Genomic DNA, 13,991 nt, shown 5'->3' on the forward strand with positions numbered 1-13,991 from the left:
AAGTATGTTTTGTATGCTTTCCAATGGATCGGGACCACTGTTGTTCCAGAAGGGGGTGCTAAACTTTCCCTCCCGTTTTCCCCCCGAAATCCCTCCCTACGGGGACAAAACGCCTCCATTGACTCCGATTGAGACTTTTTCTTCTCTTAACTCCACTGTGGGAGGCGGGGGGGGGGGGAGAGACGTCACACAGCCATCCCGGGACGCCGTGGTTCAGGTGCGAATCGGCGCCCCGCGCACTTACACGAAAGTAAACAAAAACTTTAGCCTTCGCGTAGAGCAACGTCTAGTTCGGCCCCCAGACTACACGTAGGGGAAGCGGGCGTGGTCTGAGGAAAGGCCGGCAAGGGGCGGAGGGACGAGCAGGAAACTTGAGGCACCGAGGGGCAAGCAGGCCTCATCGCCTTACGCGTTGCCATGGCAGCGCGAGCGGGACCCGAGCCCTGCCCGAGCCCTGCCTCGGCGGCGCTGGGGCCAATTTCGCTGACGTCAGAGGCGAGCGCGCGGAGAGCCGGCGACGAAGGCGGAAGTGGCGGCAGAGCGAGAGCCGCGGGCTGAGGCGCCGGGAGAGCCTCGCTTCCCCCCGCCTCCCCTTGCAGCGGGACTCAGCCCCGCAATGGAGGTAACCGGGGGGGAGCCGAGGGGACGTGGGCGCTGGGCCACCTTGTGGGAAGTTAACCCCGATCTGATCGAAGCGGCGTGGTTTGGCTTGTCCAGGTCACTTTCCCTCAGGCCGCTTTTGGGTGGCCCCTCCACCCGGCTGTGTATGAGGGCTACCCGGCTTTGGCTCGATCTCTTGCTGTGCAGAAGCCGTAGCCACGGCCTTCTTCCCACGAGTCCTCGGGGACAAGTTCCACAAATCGGGCAATCTTGACTACTACCAAGGCTGTAATCCTTTCCCTGGGAATTCGCCCCATCGAGCTCAGTGGAGCGGACTTCGGAGTAGACATGGGGTTACGCTGTTCATCAGGCTGAGTTCCCTCAGTGTGGTACGGTTAGGGTTGCCCGCTTTTTATGGGCTGTGTTTCTTTGGCTTTATCAGCAGCCTGATTGGCTTTCACATATAAACAGGTAGCACATTTTCCCTTCTGGCTGAGAGCTGGTGTAGCTAAAAGTGTGTGACTAGAGGGCCCTGGTTCAATTTATATCTGATTTCAGATAAGTCATTATCTCTCAGACTCCCCCGCCCCCCCACCGCCGCCCCGCTCCAGATCTGCAATATGGGGCAGGGAGTGGGAAGAGAATTACTGAGATAATGTGCAACAGCACTTTGAACACTATAAAGCAGCGACGGGTTAGAATGGATAGAAAGTGGATCAGGATCTACTGGGTGATTTGCAGAAGATCAGCAAGGGTTTTCATTCCCATTCACCAAAAAAGGGCTGCCCCACCTTCTGAATTAGTCTGCTAAGATGGCAGAAGCCACAAGTAGATTTTTGTGTGACAGGACTATGAGCTCAAGAATTTGAAAAGCAAATTCTTGGGCATAGCATGTGCTCAGAGGTGCCCTGTTCTTCAATTCTAAGGGTATGTTGCCCACCCACCTCCAGCCACCCTCATGCACCTGGCCCCCGTTGTGGACTTGAGGCTTCTAGGAGAAAAACAGTGGATTCCACAAGCTTGATGTCTGTCAGCCCCTGCTATAAAGGACTCTATAAATGCTGAGTATAATTCCCCATCACTTTTTGTCTGGCTCAGAACAAGTTTATTTGCTAAGCTTCAGCATGCCAGACTGTTGATAAAAATCACAGAATTTAGCATTGGAACCCTGGGCTGGAACCTGGTGAACAATCCACTCCTGTAGCAAAGGAAAAATTGTAATTGTAGTGTTGATAGTGCATGGGTAGCAATTACTTGGAGCATTCATAATACCAGCCTGCATTGCATAGAAAAGGATACAGTGTGACTTCTTTGATCAAGTCTGAGATTTTTTAGAAGTAAGTAGACAAAAACAGTTATCATTTTATAGAAAACTAAATGCAAAAATCAAATGGCTTAAAATTTCTCAAATAGGGAGACAGTTTGTGCTACACGTTTATTGTAAGATGGTACATGCTCATAAGAACATAAGAAGAGCCATGCTGGATTAAACCAAGGTCCACCTAGACCAGCCTTCTGTTCACACAGTCGCAGCCAGCTGCCTGTTGGAAACCCACAAGTAGGACATGAGTGCAAAAGCATCTCATGCTCATGTTCCCCAGCAAATGGTTTGCATAGACATACTGCCTGTGATACTGGAGTTAACACATAGCCATCAGGACTAGTATCCACTGATAGCCTTATCCTCCATGAATATGTCTAATCCCTGTTTAAGCCATCCAAATTGGTGGCTATCACTACATCTTGTGGTAGCGAATTCCATAGTTATGCGCAACTATGCACTGTGTGAAGGAGTACATCCTTTTATCAGTCCCAAATCTCCCACCAGTCAGCTTCATGGGATGACCCCGGGTTCTAGCATTGTATGAGAGAGATAAAAATTTCTTCCTATCTACTTTCTCCACACCATGCATAATTTGTACACCTCTATCACATCTCCTCTTACTCATCTTTTTCCTAAGCTAAACAGTCCCAGATGTTGTAACCTTTCCTCATAGGGGCAACAAGACCCACTGAGTCCCAAGACAATCTTCCTTTTGTGTAAACATTCTTAGTATCGGCCTACAAGTCTTCTACCAGAAAGTGGAGCTGTTACTTTCCATAGAATTTGCCCTCTGGAATTCTAAGGCTCACTTTGTCTCCCAGGTTGTTTAACATCAACATGAAGCTTGTTGGTGCAGTCATCTGGATAATTAGGTTGAAGTGCCACCAGGATGACTGATTGCATCCAACTCTGTGGACATCATGATAAACCATGGCTTACTGTGACAGGAACAAGCCTAGCCTGCCCACCCCTTTTACCCCCTTTTCAGCGCAGGTGCAAGGAGGAGTTGGAAAGCTTTTGCTGCCGTTTTTGATTAACTGTGGCTTGATGCATCATCCACACCTGACAAACTGTGGTTACTCTTAACTCTGATTTGTATGGAACTAGCCAACATCAGAGTATGGGGACTGAAGCTGGCTTCTTTGAACAAACTGTTGTTAAGATAACCACAGTTTAGGGTTTGGGCAACACACTAAACTGCGGTTAATCTACATAGCACTTTTTTTGTAGCATGCTTTCTCTAAGCAGTCCTCATGGTTAACTTCATGCTCGCCTTTAGAAAGCAAACTAAGGCAGCCATCCTAAGCACACTTAGAATGGAGGAAACCCATTAAACATAGCGGTACCTAATTCTGGATAAGCAGGTATAGGATTGTATTATAAGACTAAAAGTCTGTGTGTACTTACCTGGTAGTAAGCGCTACTGAATGCTTTTGAGTAAATATAAGATAGGATTGTGCTGCAAATATCATTTTTTCTGCCAAGCTTTTGAGTAAAATCCCATTTTAACATCTGTGCAGCTGACTATGCTATTTTTAATTAATTGGTATTTTAGCTGTTTTAATGATGGCATTGTTTTAAATTATTTCTTTATTGTTGTAAGTTGCTTTTTGTACCCTCTGGAGTGAAAGGTGGTATTAGACTGGAGAAGCAAAGAATAAATCAGTTCTGATACATCGTGCTTTTATATATACCTTTATTTCTGCTCCAGCTGCAAGATGGTGGTCAAGAAATGGCAGCTTCTCCTTCCACGACTGCAACTGGCAAGTCAAAGGTAAGGTTTCCTTGCAAAATAAAATGGTAATAACGTATAAACAAAAGGATGCCTCTGTCTGTAGGGAGTTTTCGTAAGGCGGCTCATTTTCCAATGCAAGTGTTGGCTTTGCTTTATTTGCAGAAAGCAGAGTCATTGCAGTCATTACAAAGTCATGTTTGGATGCATGAAGAGTTTATTTGGCATGTACAGTTGGCAGCTGATACTGGAAACAAATATACTGGCCTACCCTCTAGAATATAGTTGGCTACATCTAGTTTGAACATTTGGCTTTTTAGTTCCTTATTGCTCATCCATGCAACAATCTTGTTAAATCAAAATGTAGTTTTTACATCATTCAGCTATTCAGTCTAAACTTCCTCCTATGCTTTATCAGTTTGGCAAGCCTAATAGTTCTGTATGCCTGGAGATACTTAGATTTTTTTTTCTGGCTGTAAATCCTTTCAGCACGGTTATATGTTGAAGCGTTTTGGAATAATGTGAGATACAAATGAAAATTCAGTTGGAAATTATGCTGTAATCCAGGCAGCACCTTTCTACCCTTGAGCCCCTGAGAATCAGGATCTGGGTTTGTGGGGAATGGGAACAACAATCTCTTCCCCTTGGCTGGACTAGAATGCTTTTTTCAGTAGTAGGTCTGTGCAGGTGGGCATACCCAAGTTGCTTCTCTAAGCTTTAAAGGGCCAGAATAGTCATTGGAGATACCATCGCAGCAGAATGGAGCAGGTGCACAGATCTATAGTGCTTTTCAAGGCTGAGCTCCTATGTCCATTAACTGCTCTTGTGTAAGTCTTGTCTGCTTTGCGGGTCTGCTGAAAACAAAACAGGGTGAGTGTTTATACTGAACCAAAAATGTGCACGGTACTTTGCAAACTGCACTGCATTTCTCAGAATTCCTTGCGGGTGCAAACGCAATAGAAGTGGATGGCTTCTACCGATAGAATACTGATTGAAGAGCAGATCCAAGAGCAGATCCATAAAAGTTACTTGTGCTGAAGTTCAGTTACTGTTAACTTCAATTTAGAACATATACTTATGAATTTTGCAGCTGGATACATTGCCCAGAGAAGATCTTATCAAATTTGCAAAGAAGCAAATGATGCTGATACAGAAAGCAAAATCAAGATCTGCAGGTACCCTATTGATTTGTTTTAAAGCAGGATGCATGGGGAAAAAATAGGGGGAAAGGCCCATAAGTTGCATTAGCTGCAGTAAATGAGACAAGTCGTGAGGAAAAATCCTTCAGGAATTGGGGCTGGGGGATTGTGTGAATATCTGTCTGACTTGGACCTGTTCCTGTTGATAATAATAGATGAATTAGTAGTATATAATGGACTTCTGGTTTGTAGAAAGGTGGGATGTAAATGAAACAAACTGAATGTATTAATGATCCTTATTCAGAGAAAAATACCATTTTTTCCCAGAACTGGAGAAAGAGAATAAGGAACTGAAAACAAAATCTGCTGCTGGAGGAACTGATGATATTATTCAGGTAGGAATACACAACGTCCTGCATCATATATTTCACAGTCCTCAAAAATAGATTGTCTGATCACATATTCATTGTTTGTGTCATACAGCTCACACTTCTTTTCTTGGCTGACTCATAGGTAATTTACCCAAGAATAAAAATGCAGGGTGTTCTATTTATTGAAAATTATCTTTGTAGAGAGTTTCACCTAACATGATGCTTCTCATATCATAAGAATAGAAGATCATTTGCCACAAGCGCCCTTCAAATTATAATTGCATATTACAATGTTTACTGGTAATCTTGGGTCTGGTGTAGAAAGCTGTTGTCCTGCTCAAAAGTAAGGTCAAGAAAGTGAGAATCCGCTGTCTGTTTTACATTTAATAGCCTGGTTCAGACATAACACTAAAATATGGTTTACCATTGCATACTTAAGCCCTGGGCTGATCCATTTATGCCCCGCTCATAGCCCCAAGGAGGAGATTGGAAGCTTGCATTTCCATTTTCAATTAACCACAGTTTAATGTTATGTCCAAACCTGAAACTGCAGTTTTATTCAAACCCAATTAATAAACCATAATTACGATTAACCAAAGTTTAGGGCTTGGACATAATGTTAAACTGCAGTTGGTTAAAACAGAAACAAAAGCTTCCAATCTCCTCCTCAAGGCTGTGCCAGAGGACAAAGGGGAAAGAGTTGCTGATGAGCTTAATTCTCATTTACCTAATGCTAAACCATAGCTTAGTGTAGTGTTCAAACCCAGCCTGTGATGTGGTTGGCATGACACGACAGCCCACCGTGGCTTAATTTATATGCAGCAGCTGTCATATCATGCCAGGAGCCCATGGGCACCATTTTTTGCATGGCGTCTGTGGGTGCCCGGCTTGCTGTGTCTTGCAAACTCAGGCAGCAGGGTTGTTTGAGGGTTAGACAACCCTCAAATAACCCTAAAACAAGTCATGTGTATTTCAGGGTTGTCTAAGCCTCAAACAACCCCTGCCACCTGGATTCACATGACACAGCAAGCCGGGCACCTGCAGGCACCATGCAAAAATGGCACCTGTGAGCCCCAGGAACAATGCAACAGCCCGTGTGGGTAGAATAAGCCATGGTGGGCTGTCATGACATGCGGACAGGCTCAATGAGTGATAACAAAATCTTTATAATAATCTTAATAATAATTCCTTTCTTGATCTTTCTCCTCCTACTCATCTAGATTAATGTCATATGGTAAGTTCGAATCTTATGCGTTAAGTTTCAGATAAAGGGAAGCTCACTTAGCATAGCTGACTTTTCCATGTGGTGCATTCTGTAAGCAAGGGTGCCCATAGGATGTATTTTCATACAGTGTTTTTTGTTTCCATACAGTGTTTTTTGTTTTCTGGGCTTGATGGCAGTGCCAGTGTTACCCCCCTGCCCCAGCCATCTAGAACTCCAAGAATGCCCCAAGTCAAGTCCTGACTTTATAAAGCTGTCTAATTAAGGATGACTTACAGGGAAATAAATTACAGTAATTAACACTAGAGTGAATATCTCTGTATGGCGTTAATGTCAATATAGAGCCTAAAGTTCATGTCTGTGATTCTGACCAAAAAACCCCTCTGGGTTTGGTGCGGAAGCAGATGATAACTCAGCCAGCTGAGTCTGATGGTAGTGCTTTTGCTGGCACAGGAAACAAAAATGCTGAAGAAAATGCTAGGTGTCGTTCAGTGAGGCTGTTCACACAACACGCTAACTCACGCTCAGTGGTTGAGTGTGGGTTGCTGTTGAGCCGCAGGTTGTTTGTTGTATCATGAGTTAGCGTGTTGTCTGAACCCAGGACATTTTCCAAAGGGTGGCTTGTTAGCCATGCAGTGTGGCTTGTTAACCACCCTGAACAACCCAACAACAAACCATGGGTTCTCAAGCTAGCTTGTTTGAGAACAGTAAGCCACACTTCATGGTTAACAAGCCATCCTGCAGAAAATTTCCTGGGTACAAACAACACGCTAACCCACAGTTCAGCAACAACCCACACTCAACCACTGAGTGTGAGTTAACATCTTGTGTGAACCCAGTCAATATGTTAAAGGAGTAGTCAACCCTCTTGTGCTTTTTTTTTTTTTTTGCAATGAAGTGAGTAACTTTCTTCTCTCTGCACATTTCTCAAAATTAGGCTCTCACAGAGAGGCTGGACGTAGTTCTTCTGGAAAAAGCAGAAATCCAGCAGCAGTGTCTAGCTCTAAAAAAAGAAAATGTGAAAAGGCAACAAGAAGCAGAGGTACTCCACAAGGATAGTAAACAGAAAAGATCTGATATAATTGTGGCTTGTTAAATGTATTTATGTCACCGAAATCTTGTCCTTTCTTTTAATCCCTTTGTCTTCTGATCAAAGGTCAGAAGTATCATGGACTGCCCTTTTCCCTGACACCAGAATAAGAGTGATAAGAGGGAATGGGATATTTAGTAGACCCGTCACCTAGAAAATACACCTACTTCAGATGGGCTTTGCAGTCCTGAAAACATACTCCTGGATCAGTGGTCTGTCAAAGACTTGTAACTTGTCAACAATTTATGGAAAATGCTTTTTTGAGAGAGAGAGAGAGAGAGAGAGAGAGAGAGAGAGAGCGCACTTGCTAATACCTAGACTTGTGTAATGGCAAAAGTGTTATCCCAAAAGATGTAAAATTCAGGCATTGCTGAAAGATTGAAACACTTAATTCTAAACTGTAATTACTCCTGCCAGCTTTCTAATACAGTGTACTGTGTTCTGTCCATTCAGTTTTCCACCTTAGAGAAATCCCTGAAGTGCCTCTTGTCTTCAAAAAGAATGTAAAATATAAAGCGTATACATCTATAAAATATCTTCTACTGCTCCATTTTCTGGTGTACATATCAGTTAAAAGAAAGCAGCTGCCATTCGACATAAAGCATACTATTTCTCAGATCGGGTTGCACGCTCAGTTTTATGAATGGAATGACTTGGAGAACAACTCAGCTGATTAAGATTATATTATTTAGGCATGCTGAGTGCAAGTCTCAGGCATCTTTTTAGAAATCATATTTTGTAATAGATCAAATGCATATTTTGCTCCTAACTGAAGAAGAAATATGTTTTGGGCTGGTATGAGAAGGCAGATGTTAGTGATGTAATGCAAGTTGTGCAGATCTCATACACATGTTTCTCTATATACTTTCTTCTTTGTTCCTGTATCAGATGGGGTTGCGGGGGCATGGGGGTTGATTTTTTTCTTTAATTGGTGTTAAATTAATAAAAGCTTACAAATGTTTTTATGTTTATTTGACACCACTCTATAACTTTTTATCATTAGGCTGTTCTTGCTAAGGATGAAGAATTGCAGAAGAAATTTGCACAGTTGAGCACTGGCTACCTGAAAGAAATGGAAAGTCTTAAACATGAAACAGAAACTGCACAGTCCAAACATGATGAAGCTGTAGCCACACTGCAAAAGGAACTGCATGCAGAACGGAAGAAACAAGAGCAGCTTGCAGAACAGCTTGAGTGTCATAGTAATAGGCATGAAAATATTAAAAGGCTACAGAAAGAACTCCATCAAACAAAGACCATCTGTGAGGAGCAAATCTTGAATCTGAAGGAACAGTTAAAAGCTTCCAATGAGGGTAGGAAGGAGGAAATTGCCAAACTGCAAGATGTTATTGAAAATAATTCTCAGTGTTATCAAAATGAAATTGATGCATTCAGTGAAGAACTAGGCAAACTGAAGACTACTCACCAAGAGGAAGTGTCAGAGTTGATACGTCAGCTTGAAGCTTCTGCTAAAATATGTGAAGAAGAGCGAAATAAGGTAGATCAGCTAAAGCAGGATTTAATAGAGCAATACCAAGTAAAAGAGAAAAGCATGCAGGATGAATTGCAGTCTGATAAAGAGAGGTATGAACACGAACTGGAATACATAAGGCAAACTTTGACTAAAGATGAAGAAAACCAAGTAGCGATTAGAAATGTACAGTTGGAAACAGAAATGGCAGAAAAGGCCAAGCATTTAGAGAATGCTTTAAAAGAACTGGAATCTCAGCATAGTATACTAAGAGATGAATTAACCTATATGAAAAATGTTAAGATGAAACTGGAAGTGGAAATCCAGCTTGCAAAGGATGAATACTTTCATGAGAGGGAAGATTTGGAGTTCAAAATTAATGAACTGCAGCTTGCCAAAGAGGATCACTGTTGTCTCATTGAAAAACTAAAATCAGAGCTTCAGGCAAAAAGAGAACAACACGAGAATACTGAAAAAGAGAATAGCCGAGAAATTCAAGATCTGATAGAAAAGCATAGGAGAGAAATCTGTGAGTTTAAACAAACAGTATCATTAAGTTCAGAGAGAGAAAACCAGTCATTGGTTCATGAAATACAGGATCTTAAAGAACAATGTGAAAGGCATATACAGGAGAAAGAAGAAGCGATTGCTAGTTATGAGAACCTACGAGAAACGTTGGAAACCTTACAAACTGAATTAGGGGAGTCAGCTGGGAAGATAAGCCAAGAATTTGCATCTATGAAGCAGCAGCAGGCTTCTGATGTAGATGAACTTCAGAAAAAGCTTAGAGTTGCTTTCAACGAAAAGGATATTCTCCTTGAGACAGTGAATCATCTCCGGGAAGAGGTAGAACAACTCTCCTCCAAAAGAGAGGAGGTGGAAGAACTGAGGCATAAAATAGGGACACTTCAGGAGGAGAATGAGAAACTTGTTACTTCTGTTCATCAAAGAGAGGCTGCAATAAAAGAACTGGAAGAGAAAGAGAGTGAGCTTTCCTCACAGAATAATAACATCCTTGTGGAAATGAAGTACTCTTCTGAGAAAATAGAAAACCTCCAAGAAAAATGCAAAGTGGGGCAAGCACTAGTTGTGGAGCTTCAACGACAGGCTGAGGCTCTTACCCTTTGCAACCATGAATTAGAGCAACAGGCAGAGGAGTTAACTCAGAAACTGAAAGGCATTTCAGTGGAAAAAGAAATGGACCAGCAAAAGCTGAGGGAAGTAGAACAACAAATCGAAGCTCTTCAGCAAGATAAAGTGTGTCTGTTGTCTGAAGTGGAGAGACTGCATGGTGAAAATAACAAAATAAAGGACGAAAGGGACAGAGTGGGTAAGGAACTAGAAAGCATTGCATCTGAAAAGGGGGACTGGCTCATTTCTAAAGAGACAGTGGATGGCTTGGAAACGAAACTGCAAACGACCTGTGAAGAAAAAGCCCATTTGACTAAATTACTTGAGGAGGAAAAGGCCTTCAAATCACTTGTCACCAGTCAGCTACATAGCCTCCTTGAGAAGATGGGCTCTAGATATCCAGATGAAAATGAAGGAGATAATATTGTTGGTATACTGCAAGCTGCAAATGAATTCTTGGCAAAAATGAAGCAAGAGGAAAAAAGTCTGAGCTCACAGAAGGATGAAAATGTTATTCTACAGCAGGAGATGCAGAGGCTCCAGGAAGAAAGTGCGGCTCATTGCATGGAGCTCCGATCTCTGTTGGATGATTATGAAAAAGAAAAATGTCTTTTAAGAGAGGAGTTGGAAGGGGCTTTCTCTGAAAAAGAAGCCCTGCAGCTAGATATCCAGGAGTGGAAACACACCAGTGAAAAAGTCAGGAAGGAGAATCATGATCTTCTAGGTCGTCTTCAAGATATTTCTGAACACCATGAAAGCAAAATAAAAGGGCAAGAAGAAAAATTCGAAGAAGAGCGGAAAAATCTAAGCTTAATCCTGGAGCAAAAAGAAACTGAATTGAGAAGTGTACAAGCTGAGCTTTCTTTACTAAAGGTTAGGGGTTTATTTTTGAAGTATTCAAATATATCCCCCAAGGTTCTATAGAACGCAAGTTGGAAAAATATCAGGAATAGTTAAGAGCAGCCCAGGAACAGATTTACCTCATCATCTGCTGTTGTGAGAGAGGCCCCAGTGTATTTGAAGACATGTGTCTCTTCTTGGCACTTTGTGCTCACCTTGGCAAACACAAAACAACACCTTGGTGTTGTGTAAAAATGTGAATTCCCCCTTAATCCCCACATTCGTATTTATAGAATTGGAACTAGGATTAGAGGTTGGATTTGTGACCTGAAAAATTTATCATCCCCAAATTCAAAATCATTATATAGAAAGTGGCTTTTAGTTTAGTCTTTTTATTGTAAAAGTCAGCAAAGAGTCTTCTTAATGATTGTGCTAAAGTTACTTTAAATGGTAAAATATGAAACGGCTCAATCCTTATTGATTTCAAAGATAGTTTTCTCCCCTTAGTCTTTGGAGATGGGTATGGGCTAAGGGCCTTCGTGACTTTCAGTATTCCTCATTTTGAGGCACTTAAGAATTGATAGCTCCATGAAGCGAAATGGCTGTTACAACTTAATAACGTTCCAGGGTCGCTCTGTCATTGCCTGATCAAGAGGAAACTTAGGTGCCAGTTTTCTTGTCCATTTAAAAAATGGACAAGAAAATTAATAAATTTCATAAATTCAGTGTAAAAATACATACATTTCTAGATGCTGGACTGTTGTTGTTACTGGAGCTTTCCCTGCCACTTCCATAGTTTTATTTGCTTTTCTTTGTCATAGAGAAACAAATAGAGGCAACAAGGCAATGTTGTCAACACTAGGGAGTCCAGTCTGACACTTTCCCATGGATCAGGCTCAAGGCCCGAAGTGCTGTCACAATGGGAGCACAACTCCCCTTGCTCTGCCTCTGTGAGTTGTCTCTCCTCCCCACCACCACCACCAACCAGCAGGAGCCACCATCAGTGTTGTTGCTCTAGTGTTGGAGAGAAACACTTGCACAATAGGAAGCTCTTCTTGGAGGGCTTCACAGGGCAAACTCTGCCTGGCTTAACTCTTGTGAGAGCTCCTATCAGGGGTAGCCCAGAGCTGCCCACCTCATTTATTTTGTTTACAATGCAGGCCTCTGTGGAGGAGTCTTCCACGAATGGTGACCAACAATCGTCAGAAACCCCCCAAATAGGTAATTCTTAAATCTTTCGTTACTTGCTTTTTTTTTTAAGTAATTAGACAGTGTTTGTGTTTTCATTGCATCTGTCTCAGGTCTGATTTCATTTTTGAAGCGCGCTTTTAAAGTTTGTTATGGGATATTAAAAATGGTCTGGTACTCCACTCTTCCGCTCATACGTTCCTACAGCTTCTACATGGCTGAATACCACTATAGATGTGGGAAAGCAGGGGGTCTTATCCAAAGCATGAACACCTGTAATTCTAGCTTAAATACGTGTCTTCTCCTAGTAATGCACTGCTCTCATGAAGGCAAAATGTGGCATCGCATCTGCGCAGCCCCAGCCCAGGCTCTTTTATTTGGTTCATAGGCTTTTGTTCGATCGCTGAAAATTAGAGCTTCTCTTTTAAAAAGCAAAAGGGACATCTTGTAGCGTGTGGGTTAGTTTGTGTGGGGTGGATGTGTAAGAGGATCATGCTTTCCAGAATGGGATGTAATCGCTTCCCTGGTCCCATCTAGTTTTATGACTGTGAAGAAAAAGTATGGTGAAGAATAACTTTTAGTGCAGATTTAATGTATCAGAGTCATTCTGTTTTCTTATATAAAGGAGAAAATAGTTATTACACACTACAATGAGTAGTTTGGCTGGGAGATCTGTGATATCCTCAGGCTGCTTCAGAATGACCAATGGATATATATATCAAGTCCTTTTACTGCTTCTCTCTGTCTTGCGTGTCCCTTACTTAGAAATGACCAGTATTGTTCTAAATGGCAGAAAGGGTGAAAAGGAGGCATTCTGGGGACATGTTGTGCAGATTGGGGGTGGCTTTGGGTCTGCTGGGTCCAAAGCCCCTTGTTCCCCAAGCAGTCATCTGAAACAGAGCATGGGGCTGATGTAGTTCTTTTCCCTCCCATTGAAACCAGTGGGAGAGAAGAAGAAAAGACAAACCAGCAACAAAAAATGAGGGAAAGGGAAAAGTCTTGTTGAACTTGGAGGGTTTACTTCTTAGTAAGCCTTAAATAGGGTCATGCCATTTCAAACTGAAATCAGATACTGAAATGAGTATATGGGATAGTATTGCATAATGTAGGTATTACATATATGTAATAATTTTAGCTGGCAATTAGTATAAATAATGAAGCTAATACCTACTAATAAAACTGTTGTTTCTTCTTGCAGAAAGCTATTTTGTGTTCGCATTTTTAAGTAGCTTTTCTTTGTTCATTTAGTAAATTTGGAAAAACAGCTGAAAGAGAAAGAAGAAAAATTAAATAAAATTAAAGCTGTGGCTGTGAAATTAAGGAAAGAACTGGATTCAAGCAGGAAAGAGGTAACTGAAATCAAGTTAAATATATCTGGAACCATTCACCATAAGTAATGTGATTCTTGGACAACATGTCAACGGTCCGCAACCTTTTTGGACAAGTGGGCACATTTTGGAATTTGAGAAACTGCTGAGGGCACCACCACAAAATGCCTAATCAGTGGATCGCCACTTTGGCGTCTGCCTGTCATGTCTATGGACCTTAGGCTGCATCGTATTCAGCGACATATGTTTTATGTCTATTGGACACCACAACGTCTCTTTAATAAGGGATCGTCTAATTTGGCTAATTGTTGGTGGTCATGATGATTGGCAGGTCTTGAACCCAGAACCACCCGATCTCTAGGTTTCAGTCTCTGCTCTTCACTAAAGGCCACTTTGCATGTGTCATTTTTTTCTGTGTGGTAATACCTACCTAGAAAGAAACACATGGATACCATTGTGTGTGTGAATTTGAAAGGGGTGGGTTGCAGTGTGTACACATGTTTGGAAGCCAGTACAATTCACACATACAGAGTTTATCTGCCCAGTTGTTCCTGG

General features: G+C 42.1%; 1 protein-coding gene across 1 annotated transcript in view; it reads left to right on the forward strand.

Moving 5' to 3' along the window:
• Nucleotides 1-516: 516 nt before the first annotated feature.
• GCC2 (GRIP and coiled-coil domain containing 2) overlaps nt 517-13,991 on the forward strand; it is a 31,163-nt gene continuing 17,688 nt past the window's right edge. Inside the window, exons 1-8 of the mRNA XM_084844495.1 lie at nt 517-622; nt 3,636-3,698; nt 4,747-4,831; nt 5,123-5,190; nt 7,326-7,430; nt 8,482-10,953; nt 12,081-12,141; nt 13,357-13,457. Of these exons, the coding sequence (XP_084700621.1) occupies nt 617-622; nt 3,636-3,698; nt 4,747-4,831; nt 5,123-5,190; nt 7,326-7,430; nt 8,482-10,953; nt 12,081-12,141; nt 13,357-13,457 (2,961 nt within the window). The 5' untranslated portion in view covers nt 517-616. The remainder of the gene's footprint in view (nt 623-3,635; nt 3,699-4,746; nt 4,832-5,122; nt 5,191-7,325; nt 7,431-8,481; nt 10,954-12,080; nt 12,142-13,356; nt 13,458-13,991) is intronic.

Source organism: Heloderma suspectum, chromosome 3 (genome assembly GCF_057233095.1).
Source record: "Heloderma suspectum isolate Gila_16-S chromosome 3, 16-S_ref, whole genome shotgun sequence".
Taxonomy (NCBI): domain Eukaryota; kingdom Metazoa; phylum Chordata; class Lepidosauria; order Squamata; family Helodermatidae; genus Heloderma; species Heloderma suspectum.